The sequence below is a fragment of the Ammospiza caudacuta genome, chromosome 12 (assembly GCF_027887145.1).
Source record: "Ammospiza caudacuta isolate bAmmCau1 chromosome 12, bAmmCau1.pri, whole genome shotgun sequence".
Lineage (NCBI taxonomy): Eukaryota > Metazoa > Chordata > Aves > Passeriformes > Passerellidae > Ammospiza > Ammospiza caudacuta.
Genome location: NC_080604.1, coordinates 22094536 through 22108847, shown reverse-complemented (window position 1 = coordinate 22108847; position 14312 = coordinate 22094536). Strand labels below are relative to the sequence as shown.

General features: G+C 49.5%; 1 protein-coding gene across 2 annotated transcripts; it reads right to left on the bottom strand.

Annotated features, from left to right (window-relative positions):
• Positions 1–44: 44 nt before the first annotated feature.
• On the bottom strand, positions 45–5752 carry THUMPD3 (THUMP domain containing 3). 2 transcript variants are annotated; one of them, XM_058812860.1, is made up of 9 exons: positions 5466–5752; positions 5011–5088; positions 3960–4499; positions 3011–3141; positions 2521–2590; positions 2013–2128; positions 1726–1836; positions 1371–1494; positions 45–1159 (listed from the first exon to the last, which is right to left on the bottom strand). In XM_058812860.1, exons 1-9 carry the CDS (start codon positions 5679–5681, stop codon positions 1028–1030), a joined length of 1518 nt encoding a protein of 505 aa, XP_058668843.1. In that variant the 5' UTR covers positions 5682–5752; the 3' UTR covers positions 45–1027. The 2 variants fall into 2 exon arrangements, with proteins under 2 accessions (XP_058668843.1, XP_058668844.1); XM_058812861.1 differs by having other exon boundaries at positions 1726–1833.
• Positions 5753–14312: the final 8560 nt, after the last annotated feature.

Below are 14312 nucleotides of genomic sequence, written 5' to 3'. Positions count from 1 at the left end.
GAAAATCTGGACACGAACCAGAAAAAGAACACAATTAAGACTCATTTCTTTATGCAAAACTTCTAAAACTTTAATACTTGTTAATTCACCTCTGAACAGTTACACAATCTTAGCATGAACACATCATAATGGAAATGGCGAACTGGCAATTTGTTTTCAGCCTCTGATGAGCAGAGTGAGAGGCCTGAGAAATCCTGGTATGGTCACAGAAGAAAAAAATATTTGCAACAATACTTTTGTGAATACTGTGGCAGCATAGCTGTGGAAGTTAAATTACCTAAGAAATTCAAATTGCCACCTCGATGCATCCATGGTAGACACCAAAACCATGAACTCTTTAATATAACAGCTAAAAGAACCTCTGTCCTCAAATAGTTAACTACAGACTGTTTTCTAGGGCTGTGTGTTACCCCCTCACCCATGGCAATGGAACACTGAAATACACATCAGACATTTACTGGTAATTAGCCCTAAGGTGAGTTAACAGGCAAGAGAACCAGTAGCACAGCATACTGTTTGCCAACTGGAATCTGCTTATCAGACCACAAAAACCAGATACTGGTTTATTGTTAGTTTACATTTGAGCAATGGCATAAATTAGAAAACTGCACTGGAGATTCTACCTCTGAACCCTTTAAGGTGACTGTCTTAGTAGTACTGTTAGTCATGTGAAGATACAGCTCGGTAAATAAATTAACTGTTACACCCAGAGCTGCCTCAACATGTTTTCTACTGTAAGCAGAAAAAATAAATGTTTAACTGAAGAATGCAACAGAAGATTCAAGCCAAGGAAAGAATTACTAATTCACTAATGAATTTCAGCTTGGGTAGAAGGGAGCAGAGGTGATTCAAATAAGGTTTCACACAGTAGAACTGGCAGCTCTCAAGTTGATCCCTGGTTTAATATTCGTGTGACAATTTCTCCGCAGGTGGTTTGGTTTGAACTGACAGACCGATGCTCTCAGGCGTCTGCTTTACCGGCTGGCCATCCAACAAAGCCCGGGGTGTCTCCTGTGCTGCAGGCAGCTCACCAGAAGGGCCTGGTGTCCTGCGCCGGCTCCAGGGTGCGCCTCAGCAGGTACACGGCAGCGTGCAGTCCCCCCACGTTCACCCACACGGTCTGAGCTCGGCGCCAGATGTGTCCCACGCGCGACAGCGCCTGCGCCAAAAACAGACACGGCGCCGTCAGGACAATGACATTCATTTTATTATTCTAGATCACATCTGATGGGAACACCAAAGCACTCTCCAGGTCCAAAATTGAATTCAAGTGTTACTAATGATTTTGTAATGATGGCAGCTTACAATTATTCTCTCAATGTATTTTCAAGCGTAAATAGGTTTGATTTTCTCTCAAAAACAGAACAAACCTTGGCAAAGCATTTCTTGTCCTGGGTGAGCAGCACAGCCCTGCCTGTCCCTGGGGTACAGATCCGGCCCATCTCCATCAGGCAGGCTGGGTACAGGTCCCAGTTCTTCTTCTTCGACCCTATCCTGCAAGATACATTCAGATCCCCACTGCGACCCCTGGCACCAGCTCAGGGCCGCCGCGTCTCAGACACGAATCTGCTCGTTCGGGAGCACAGCGACTTCAAGCTCATTTTAACCCGGGGCTCAGGACTCCTTGCGCAGCGCCCCAGGTGAGCACCGAGCTGGGGAGCTGGGGAGCAGCAGCCCGGGCAGAGAGCACGGAGCCCCTCCCCAGCCCAGCCCAGCCCAGCTCACCGCTTCCCGAAGGGCATGTCTGTCACCACGACGTCCACGGAGCCCGTCCGCAGCGGCAGCCGGCAGATGTCCCACTGGATGACGTCCAGGGGAGCGCCCAGGGCAGCGCTGCTGCAACGGCAAAAGCAGACATGAGCGCTCACAAGGGCTTTACACGGGGGAGGCCTACAATGCTGGCAACAAAATAAACAAGAAAATAAGAACCAGACACTCAAGCGCATCAATGCAAAGTGGATTTCTGTGCATGCAACACTGCAGGAAAGGTAAATCCCTCAGGCTCCTCTCACCTGTCCTTACTCTCGTTTTTCCTCAGTAAGGAGCTGATGTTGTTTGCTGCTCTCTTCACTGCCTGAGGGTTGTTATCCCCTGCAATGTGGTAGCAGCAGGGCCATTCTGCAGCTCCCTGCGGGGGAAATAATAAGCAACATTAGCATCAACATTGCTGAATTAAAAAAAACAGAATAAGTTCTCAAACATGACAGAATTACAACAAAACAACTGCAAGTGGATGGCTGGAAATATGGAATTCTGTAACAGATAGCTGTATTTTGCACCTTTAAAGCTCAAAATACTTTTGGATTTAGTGTTTTCCTGCTACATCCTATGGAAGCAAAATGAGGATATTTAATGAGGATATTTACAAAAAATGTATTTGCCTCTGTTCAAAAACTGGTGAGACTGGAGCTTACTATTCAGTCATTACTAAGAAGATTTACACATATTATTCAGCTATAATAGAATATAGCTAAGATATAGACAAGTTTAATTAAGTTTAAAAAATCAAGGAAGAATCACCTCTATTGGTATCGCACCTGTACCACACATGGGATCAACTATGATATCTGTGGGCTGGGGATCACAGAGTCTGAGGAACAGAAGAAAAGATATGGTGAGAAATGTCTTAAAAAGCTGAATTTCTGTAAATAAGGGAAAGTGAACTATTTTAATCACTCTGATTCTACCCTTCTAACAAAACAATAGATGTGATTATTTTTTCCACTAGTTACATTTTTTTTTATAACCAGCAATGAAGTGGAATTCTTTCAAGACTGTGGTACACTACTTTGAAACTTGGCTAATACAGCAAATGCTTACTTTCCTTGGCTGGGAAACACTCACTGTTATTACAAGGCACATGGTGTCAGCAACTCCAGGGTTTTTTTTAAATTTATTTTTCTTTAACAGTTAACAGAAATGGCTTCTGAGGAAGCAGTGGGGGAGATAAAAGGTTTAATTTCTTAAAAAGACTTGTTAACCGAGCATAATACAATGCAACTGCCCTGACCTGAGCATGCCGTAAGCCAGAGTGGAACGCAGCGTGGTGGGTCCGAAGTGTGTGATATTCCGTCTGTGGAGACTCTCTTCAGTCAATGCAATCCCCACCACCACTTCACTGCTGTGAATATTCAGAAGAACCTAAAGAAGAAACTTGAAGTGAATTTCAGGAGTAACAGAAGCTTTCCACAGAATGCCTAGTAAATACTTAGAACAACGTTAGACGGTAATTTAAAATCCAGGAATGACATATAAAAAAGCTTTTATTGGAAGTAAAGCAAAGCACCATTTTAATAGGACAGAATTCAGGTGAGCATTCACACCAAATCTGTTGCACAAGACCTCTCAAAGCGTTATAACCATAGCACCAGCTTCTTAAAAGATTTGGTTGGTAAGTCTGGGGCAGAAGCTGGGTAAGTCCTGCAAGACACAATGAACCATCTGCAAAAGCAGCAATAAAAGTAATTTATGGTAGGGACTAGATTAACTAGGAAGGTGAAATCGCACTCCAGGGCAGTGGCCAGCCCTTAGTAAGGCTGCAAGAAAAACTTAGGTCTTTCTGCCCCTCAAAATCAGTGGTTCCTACCCACCAAAGGGCCAGGGGTGCTGGTTGTATTTTCCCAGCCTCTGCTCTCCCCTGACGGAAAATAAACAGTTATTGTTAATTCCTTCTGTCCCCTTCACCCCAAAACCAGCTTCCATTTGGAGCCTTTCCTGGTGACTCAGACTGCTATTAAACAAAGCATTAGAGGAAGGTGAAAGCAAGGCAAGTGCTTGCATCAGAGGACACACACACTGTTGCCAGGCAAAAGAACACTTCAGAAGAGGCCAATTTCAGCATTACCAGTTTTCAGTTCCAGAGTCTCTGGAAGACAGTTTGGAAATCTCTAAGCATCAGAAATAAGAGCTAAATATTTGTACTGCAGAAACGTAGGTATTTCCAAGGCATGCCACCATACCTCCACATCAAAATTGGTCATGTCAGCTTTCCACTGGAAGTGCTCCTGCACGGCTCCACCGAAGTCCCTGGCGGCCTCGTTGGACGTGAAGCTGTGCTTGTCCCCAGCCCTGTTGCACGTCACTCGGAACCGCAGCACCCTGGCCTCTCCTTCGCCCGTCTGGCCCTCGCCAGCCTTGCTCCCGCTCTCAGAACTCGCCTGCGCTTCAGCTCTCACATCTGGCTGCTCATTGTCTTCCTCCTCCTCCTCCACCCCATTTCTGGATGTCACTCCTTGGGGATGCTCTGTATCCTGGCCACCAGTGGCTTCCACAGCCACAGGGGTTTGGGCACAGTCCTCCTGGTCATTAGTGTTATTTTGCTCTGCTCCTCCCTCTTCTCCACCATCACTCAGCTTCCCTCTGCTTGCAGGACCCTGCAGATTGTGTTTTTTGCGTTTTGTCTTTTTCTTTTTCAAGCTGTTGTTCAACTCCCAAACTTTTAACGGATCAGTCCAGGGTAGCTTTTTAACCAAATCTTCCAAATCCTTTAGAGCATCTTCCTTTAAAAGAGAGAAACAGTGGTGCTTTGAAATTATTCCATCCTTTTAAAAGTTATCCTTTATTGTGAGGTATCTCAAAGTAGTTAATTAAACATTAATCCACTACATGTTTAAGCAAATCTTACAGGTTTTTGTCTGTTTTTTGCTATAACTAAGTGGAATTACACTGAAAATCACAAGACCCACGGGATTTCATCATTTACCTTGTATTGCAGACAACTAACAACGTATTAAGTGACCAAAGTGACACTTCACTGTTCTATGTCTGTGACCTACAAACATAGCATCACCTCTTATCCCAGATTTTGCCAATGTAAAGTATTTAACTGCAGAAATTATGTTAGACCACATGGCCACACTTCCATTTACAAGCCAGAAAAAGGGAACTAGATTAACATCACAAATAAAAAACTTGTTAAATAAACAGACTATTTTGATACTAGTCTTAAATTAAAAAACCCAAACAACACTCCAAACCCCAGAATCGACAGAAAAAGGAAGAGTACTTCACCTTATTTTCCTTAAATTGATAGTCTTTGAACTCCTGAACAACAACAAATAAATTATCCACCGACCTCAGACGATGGACCTGGAAGAGATGAAAAGGTGACACATTCCTAACCGTGTGCCGTAGGGACTGTGTTTACTGTTGTCAGAATTTTGCCACCTTACGTCGAGGTTTCAGAGACCACGGTTTTCCACCTTTAGTCTCCACGAGTTATCAGTTTACGTCTTTGCACTGACCCCGTCTATCATTTCACCTCGGCCGGACACCCCGGTAAAGGCGATACCGCTGCTGCACCCAGGCCGGCCCCGGCCGGTGCGGGGGGCGGTCCGGACCGGCGGCTCCGACACCGTTCCGCTCGGAGGGGCCGGGGCCCACCGAACCGAACCGAACCGAACGGAACGGAACCGGCCAGAGGGGGAACAGCGGCGGGCGGAGCGGGGCAGGGAGCTCGCACGGACCTGAGGCAGGCTCCGGGCCGGGACCTCGAAGTAGATCTTGCCCCGATCCTTGCTGATCCTGGAGGCCGAGCCCAGCTTCTCCCGCACCTCCTCGGCCGCCGTCTGCTCGAACCCCGTGGGCACGGTGGCGCCGATCACGGCCGCCAGCTCCGCCAGCTCCGCGCCCTCCTGGGCTGCGGCCGGACCCAGCCCCGCGTCTCCGGCCGCCTCCGCCATGCCGGCTGCCCGGGGAGGGCGACGGCCCTCACCTTCCCACCCAAAGCCAACGGAGCGAGCGACCGACCGACCACCGCACACCCCGGGCACACCGCGCCAGGCGCCGCCGCCGCCGCCCGCCCTTTCCGCTTCCGCGCCGGCGGCACCGCCCCCGCTGCTCTCGGGGCGCTGCCAGGCCCGGGCGGGAGGGGGCGCCGCGGGCCCGGGTGTTGGTCCGTGGGGAGCGCGGGTCTCTCCGCCGGCCCCGGCTGTCGGTGCGTGCGGCCCCGCCGGTCCCGGCTGTCGGTCCGTGCGGCCCCGCCGGTACCGGGTGTTGGTCCGTGGGGAGCGCGGGTCTGTCCGCGGGCCCCGGCTGTCGGTGCGTGCGGCCCCGCCGGTCCCGGCTGTCGGTCCGTGCGGCCCCGCCGGTACCGCGTGTCGCAGCCTGGGCCGGGGCTCGGCGCGGCTCGGTGCGCGTTCCCCCGCTGTGCCAGGGTCGCTCATTTCCGTGGCGCAGCGCTGCCGGGCCCGCGGGGCAGTGCCCGGTTCCAGGCCCAGCGCTCCGGGTGTGGGTGTCCCCGCAGCCCCTCGGGTCCCGGCGCTGAGCTCCCGAGCTGGGCTGCCGGACTCTGGCCCCCGGGCACGGCCGCCGCTGCTGCCATGACCCCTGTGCCGTGCGTGGCACACCATGGCGTGGCCATTTCTCTTTGGTTCCTTGCTGCTCGGTTTTCTCGATGGTTGGGCTGTTTCCTTTGGCGTGTTTCCAGAATTAGAATTAATTTTTAAGGAAAATCTAGTGGCCAAATGTCTTTTTTTCAAGACAGACAAAAAGAGAGGCCACTCTACCTGCCATGGCCGTGCCCCCATCACCATGACCAAGTGTGAGCTGCATGAAGTTGAATAGGCACTATTTTCCTTCCTCACTTCAGGTCCCAAGGTCTTTACATCCAGCACTGGAATGATAAATGTAAATACATCTTGTCCCTGCAGCTTCTACCTCCCCAGGTGCAGCATTGTGCTGTCAGCAGCACCAATAACTTACCCTGTAATTAGGACCAGACCAGGTTCCTCCAAGCCCCATCCAGCCTGGCCTTGAACACTTCTAGGGGTGCAGCAGCCACAGCTTCTCTGGCAACCTGGTGGCCTCACCACCCTTACAGAAAACAATTTCTGCCCAGTATCTAATCTCATTACCTATTTTTTCTCAAGTTTTCTACTTTCGTGTGTGTGAGAAACATAACATAGCATGGTGTTTGGGAATCTGCAGCCGAAGGATAAAGGAATGTTATTTTGACACTGAGAGATTAGGAGAGAAGTGAATTAGCTGCTTAACGGTTACTGGAGGGGGAAGAATTAGTCGGTGTTTGTGGCAGCCCTGGTGAGCCCAGTGCCTTAGTCATGAGAGCTGTGAACTGAGGCTGCTGCACCCCTAGAAGTGATATCGCTGAGGGTGATAAGACATGACAAAGAGTTCACAAGTCTAAGTGAGGAATTGTGTGTCAAACCCTTGTTGCTGGAGGTGTGTGGTTAACAGGGGACCGTCCCTCCTTTCCTGTCCCCAGCAGATTTTGCACAGGAACAAATAAGCCACAATTGCCAGCTTGTGCTGGGGCAGTGTGTGGTGGCTGCAGAGCTGCTCTGGGAGGTTACAGCAGTGATGAGGCCACGGAGGATGAGCAGCTCATTCTGCAGAATGTGAGGGGTGTGCTGAAAATGTCAGACTGGCCAGCTCTGCCATACTGATCGTGCACCTGTGCCCAGGGCCTGAGCTTTGTCACCTGTGAGATCTGTGAAATGGAAACTGCCGAGGGGGCCTCCTCAGCAAGGAACTCTGTGCACACACTAACCTTACCACTCTGCGTTTTGTGAAAACAGTGAGACCTGTTCCAAAGACTTGCCTAATTTTTACCAGGATAATTGAAATTAACTTCTTGGATTGGTTTAATTAATTTTTAGGGCATAAACAAATTTACAGAATTTAATTTCCAATACCAAAGTGCCAGGTTGTGCTTGCACCTGTCTTGCCTGGAAAAACTGCTTGGTTTGAATTCATTCATTTCAGAGCTGCAGAAAGAATTTGGTGTGATCTTGTTTGTCTTGCAGTGATAGGCACATGTATAAATTCCATCCAGCACTTGAGTTTGCAAGGGTTAAAGTTCTTCAGGCTCCTTCCTGGCTCCAGAGGTTACTTTTAAAAATTTAGGTTTTATTGCAATATGTGCACAGAGAAGTGAAATCAAAACTTTGCCCTTCCAAAGTAAAAATGCTGTGAGCAATACAGAAAGCTTTTCAGAGAAAGATGCACGCGAGGGTGCCAGGCTGTTCCCTCCTGTGACCTCTTGAAGAAAGTTCTGCTTTCAGGGGACTGCGGGCAGGGCTGTGCCACTTCCTCCTCAGTGGTGTTCTAGCTGCGTGCTCTGCTGCTGCAGTCACTGCCTCTTGTGCAGCACCTCCCTGCTGCTCACAGGTTACTACAGGAGTGAGGGTTAGCACGGGGTTTGCTCAGATCACCTTTTAACCTACAGCATCTGCTTCTCACCTGACACTCCAGCTTACTTTGAGACCACTTAGTAAAGAGAAGATTCCTACACACATAATTAAACAAAAAAGCAGGCAAAGATTAGGTAGTTTACAATTCAGAATTTTTAATGGGATTTTAACCTCAACTGGTGCTGGCAAGGTCTGAATGAAGTGTGGGTAGGCAGCCAGTGGTGTGAACTGCAGATCAGTCAGACAGGGCTAATGGGGTCCAGTCCTTTGTGCTGCCTCAGTGGCCTGTGTGAGGAAGGGAAGAGGTTGCACAGTTCAGGATTTCTTCCTCTTCCAGCCAGGGATACAACTTGATGGTCTTGAATCTGCTTTGGCAGCCAGGAGACTGAGGTTGCTCACACTGCTGATGGAGCTAGCATGAGCTTTAAAGAATGGAAAACTAATAAACCCTACAGTCATTTTTAACAGATCTGGAAATACAGTTCAGGAATATATAATCTCATTGTGACTCTGCGACGTGCATTGTTGTATTTTTCTGTTACACCTGATTAGCTCCTACCCGAGTCCAAAATGCCACTGATGCTAAAAATATACAGCCTTGGGAAGTTACCACGGGCACTGCTGAGCATCTTCAGAGTCTGCAGCTGTGTTTTACTAATGCCTTTGATCTGAAGCTTTGTTTTCCTAACAGCTAATTTATTAGTGAGCAAATTGAGGCTTTTGCATATTAACAGACTTGCCAAGTATCACTTAGGGGCCAGAACAGAGGCTAATGGAATTATAAAGTCTCTCCTCCACACCCAAAAAACTGTCCCTCTTATAAAGTCAATTTAATTATTCTCTAGGATGGAATGTACAAGATGCATAGTGTATTGCAATATCAAAAGATTTCAGTTAATTTACCTCTGTTAACCTCTGTGTGACCCTGCTCTGGGCACTTGAGGATCTGTCACTCCTCTTCCTGTTGGCTCAACATCTGTCATGTTAAACCACACATTCAGAGGATGCATTAATTGCTCAGCACTCCTGCTATTGCTGATATTTTGAGCTGAGAAGAAATCAGTTTCAGGCTCTTTTCCCTAGAGCAGGGTTCTGCATTCCAAGCAGCGGCACACAAGTGCTGTAACCTCTTTTCTTCTGAGCCAGCACAAGCAGCACCTGTCAGAGAGATTGCCTGTTCAGGCTGCTGTCCAGACCTTTGTTCCTGGCTCGCTGGTCATTTCCAGCGAATCGTTAGTCATGGCTGTGGGAGGAAAAGCAGAATTGTTGTAGTGCTCAAATGGACCTCAGTGACATGTGAGGTGCTGTGTGTCTGGGCATGAACATCACCGTGTCCTGCACACAGCAGCTTCCCCAGTACAGGCAGCTCTGCTGCATTTACTGTGAAATCCCAGCTCCTCAAACAGCAGAAGCTTGGCAGGAATTGGAGTGACCTTTGTGCCAATGACTCTGCTGGGAATTTTCTTAGCCTGCATGTAACCTGTGTGAGCATTGCATCTGGATATTGCGGTGGACAGCTCAGCTGGATTGTCAGCTAATTTCTTAAAATATGTCTGCAGAGAAGATTTAAATTATGTTACTGAATGGAAATCCTTCTGTTGGGAATATTGAAAGAAAACTGGCACACACACACTTAAAAAGACATTTTTGGGGAGCCTGAGGGTTTGAGTTTTATTTTAAAAAGTCTGATGTACTAGTTTATTTCTGTTTTAAACATGCTTTTAAATGGAAAACCTACGCTGTCTTTTACCCCATGAAACAAACAGTTTAATCGCCTCCTTAAAGCCCATTCTGCACAAACCTGTGCCTGTGCTTGGGATTTCAGAGCGGGAGAGCTGCTCGGAGCCCGCGGAGGCAGCGGGAGTGTGTGCACAGGAAGGTGTCTATGGGAGGGAGACACTGCGAGGGGCTTTCCCTAAAGGATGTGACCGAACCTTGGCTATCTCCTGTCAGGCTGTAACAGCACACACAACACACAAACTAGCTCAGCAGGGCAGGATCCAGATGCACCCGTCTGTGCCTGCCTGCAGGTCCTGCTCCTGGAGGGCAGCGAAGGGAGCATCACGGTGAGAGGCAGCAATGTGCAAACGCTGCATTTCCTGCTGCCTGTCCTGCCAAACCCAGCGTCTCCTAACGGCCCGGGGCTTGCTCAGCTCACAGGGCACTCAGCTGTGTGTGCTTCACACTGCTGCAGTGCACAGCCCCTCCTCTGCTGGAAAAGGAGCGATCCAGGGTAACGCGTCTGCTTACTGCTACACCTTCGTCCTAAATCATTTTGAAAGGATGATGTCAGCAAGATGAAAACTCAGATTTGATAATTGTTTCCATTCCAAACCCGCAGTCCCCGGCAGGGTCTCGTGAAGCACCACTGATCTGTGTAATTCTTCATGCAGTTACATGCTCTCCTGGGCCAGAGACAACCCCCTGCACGTTCTGGTTCACATGTGAATTCTGGCTATTACTGTGCTGCGATGAACGTTCTGTCTGTGCAGATATCTGACTGATTCCTTAACAGATTCTGCAGCGCTGGGTGTTTCAGAGGCTGAGGGGAGATGCCTTCCAAGTTAGACAGTGTTCAACTCAATCTGTGAAGTCAGCCATGGGGAATCCAGGCTTCACTTGAAACCCAGCTCTTTGGCATTAAATCACAGAGATATTTTAAAGTGAAGCTGGGAATGTTGTGCAACTCTGCAGAGAGCAGAGTCCAGAACAAACTCCAGGTTTAAATTTTCTCACTGTTTTTCTGCAATTTAGTGATTTGTTTGTTCTATATCCATGACTACATGGCTGCAGACATTATCATCAAGTGTGGCTCGTATGAAATACTTGCAGCCATGGCAATAATTCGAGGCTTCTCAGTCTCCTGGGCTGTGGATGCCAGTCCTCTGGCTAGGTTGTCCTGCTCTCTAGAGCTGCCCTTCCAGCGTGCCTCACTCTGGGCTGGAGGGAATCCCTTCAGCAGGGACAGAGATTTCACTGAGCTGCAAAACCGTGAACTCAGAGAACCAAGGCTTGTAATTTTGGAATTCTGAAATGTGATTTCATAGTGGGGGAAGATAACCCTTTATTGGAATGAATCCAACTTAAGCACTGACATGGGTCACTCACCCAAATTCCTGCCTGTAAGATTTTGGGTTGGAGGGTATGGGACTCCCTCCACAGTGCTGAGCCCATTACCTGCTGTGTTCATTGCTCCTGTGGTGGGCCTTGGCAGCCAGCTCTGCTTCTGGTGTGTCAGGTGTGTTGTGTGTAAGGGGTGTGATACACACACAGCCTGCAGGGCACCAACAGCCTATGGTGTGGGGTGACAGTATTTAATCTGTTCAATCAGTTGTGCCTTATTTGTGGGGTAAATCAGTAGGTGGAAGTGAGAGTTAGGGAGGTGCCAGTTGTCCCAAATTCTTGGTTTTCCTTACCCGGTGATTTCCCAGTGTTTCATGTCTTAGGAGAGCGTGGAGGTGTCAGTCACTGTCTCTGCTGACCTGGTTCTTCTTTTTAACCTGGATGCGCTGTGAACTGGAGCTGTTCTGGATGAGAAGTGACAGTTGAGGGAAGAGGGAGCCACAACTCATCCCCCTGTACCAACCTGAGCCACACTCACACAGCAACCCATTTGTGGGTAAGTGGGATTCAGTTTAGTGAGATATATATCAGAGCAAAGATCTTGCAGTGTCGGTGCAGAGTTTTTGTCACAGTTTTGAAGCACTTGCAGGAGTGTTTCATTCTGCTCCCCCATGGTCTTGCTCAAGTTGATTATGAAACGGTGACCTTGTGGGTGGTTTGCTCAGGAAATGGGGCTCCTCTGCCCTGGCCCAGCTCCCTGTGCATGCAGCAGCTTCCCCGTGAGGCTGCAGCAGGCTCTGTGCTGGTGTCAGCTCAATTTCCTCCTCCTAGGAGCACGCCAAGGCCTAGAGCTCAAACACTGGCAATGAAACAGCTCTTGGAAGAACCTAGAGCAGGAGTGCAAGAGGACACGGGAGGGACGCCAAGACTACAGAAACAGGAGACAGGAACTGCCCAGATGGTGCTTGGGCAGGACTGCAGTTCCAGCACTGCTTCCCTCAGTCCAGCAGAAAGGAAGGAGCTCTGAATGCTGCACACCACTGTTAGCCTTTTTCTGTAAATATTTCTGGGCTCTCTGCACATTTGCCTAGGGAGAAATAGCGTACCCCAGACAGAAAGAGAAGCAGGTGAGCAAACCTGAGATGAGCATGCTGAGATCCCATGGAGCCCAGTCATGCTGCCTGGGAACAGAAGGTTTGGGACTAGTTCATAAAGAATGGAGATCTAGACTTTCAGCCAGAGACTGACAAGAGGTCTGCAAGTAGCTCTCTTGAGTTGAGGGAGTGAAAGGACGGAAAAATCATATCCTGAATGCAGGTAAATCCGCATCTTGTGATAAGATACAGGCTTATATCTACGACTTATCTGGCATTTGATGGGTCCTTCAGAAAGTCAGACTGTGAGCATTGGGGAAGCTGTGTCCTTTGGACTAACAAACGTACTATTAAAACAACAGCAGCTCAGAATTTTGCTCGCCTTTGACATTTGAGACTTTACCATGCTCTTGGATTATATTTTTCAGGATTTTTTTCTGCAGCTCTGAGGCAGGGGAGCTTAATTAAAACCTGAAATGAAAGGTCACTCCAGCTTTTATTTCAAATTAAAATCCCCCTCAAGATGTTGCCTCTCATACAAGTACTGGCTGTGAGTCCCGGGGAGCAAGCAGGCTGTGCTGTTTGTATTGCAGTTGAGGCTGCCAGTTAGATGTGACAGCGTTCTGCGCCAGTTCCAGGCACGCGGACAGCTGGCACAGAGCAGCTGAGTTCCTGTTTGACACACGGGCTTTGCTCTGCCCCTCACATCTGGGAGCTGCTGGATCCAGCTGTATTCCTGCAGCGGCATGCTTTGGAGCAGCAGCCCCGGGTGCAGGGGCATGTGCTCACTGGAGAGAAGCTGTGAGAGCTGACAGGTATCTCAGCTCTGCAGGGCTGCACAGCAGTGCCACAGAGCCTCTGGAGCCCTGCTGCAGGGAGCCAGGGTCAGTGCTGCATGGAAAAAGGTCAGTGCTGCAGGGAGAAAGGGTCAGTGCTGCAGGGTCAGTGCTGCAGGGAGAAAGGGTCAGTGCTGTATGGAGCCAGGGTCAGTGCTGCAGGGAGAAAGGGTCAGTGTAGCAGGGTTGCTATTTCTGTTGAAGCTCTTGGAGCCTCCCTGACAATTCCCCCCAGTAGCTGCAGCTCCAGCAGCCACAGTGCTGTCATTGCAGGGTGCAGTTCTCCAGCTGGAGGGACCTGCTCACACACAATTGGTTTTACTGGTGTTGAGAATTCTAGTTTTCTGGGCCTCTGTGTTGTGCAAGCCTCCCCCTTATAGATAGCATATCTGTTACGTGACACTCATCTGTGCTCTGAGGCTCTGCCAGCACTGCAAGGCAGCTCAAAGCACACAGCAAATCTGCTTTAACTGCCTTGGAACAAAAGCCTAATGTAGTGTGCAAAATAGAGGGAGACAAAAAGGATAAAAATCAAATTAGATTCACTGTGCACACAAGCTGTCAAACCCAAAGCACAGTGATGCTGGTCATAGGGGGAAGAAAACAGCTTTAAAAACATGGCATAAAAGTGGATTGCTGTCCTTGCCTCACTCTGGGAGTCTCTTTGTGTCCTGCAGGCACAGCCAGGCTGAGACGCTGTAGTGCCTGCCCCAGGCAGCTGTTTTGTGCCCACGGTGCTGATTGGAGGGGACACTCCTGATGCTGCCAGATCTCACTCCCTGCAGGGCAGCCCCAGGGCTGAGCCCGAGCTGCAGCCGGTGCAGGCTCAGGGCTCCCTGAGAGCTGCAGCAGCGTCCCTGCCCTACAGCTGAGACAGGGCCTGGGGACCCTCACAGGGGTGGCAGCCTGGGCTTGGCCATGGGGGCCCCTCACTGCTGCCCATGCAGCCCAGGCCCCTACAGATCCAGGAGGGCTTGGCCGGGTCCCAGCGTGCTGACACAGCTCATGGCAGCAAAGTGCTGATGCTGCTTCAGCTGTTCTGGGAAGGTTCGACTGATGCTGCTCCAGTAAACAGCCTTCCTCCTCCAGGGAAGGCACATCTCCATCAGCACATCTCCCTGGCTTCAGGTGCTCCCTGCAGGGCCGTGCGCCCAGGTTATAGGCCAGAG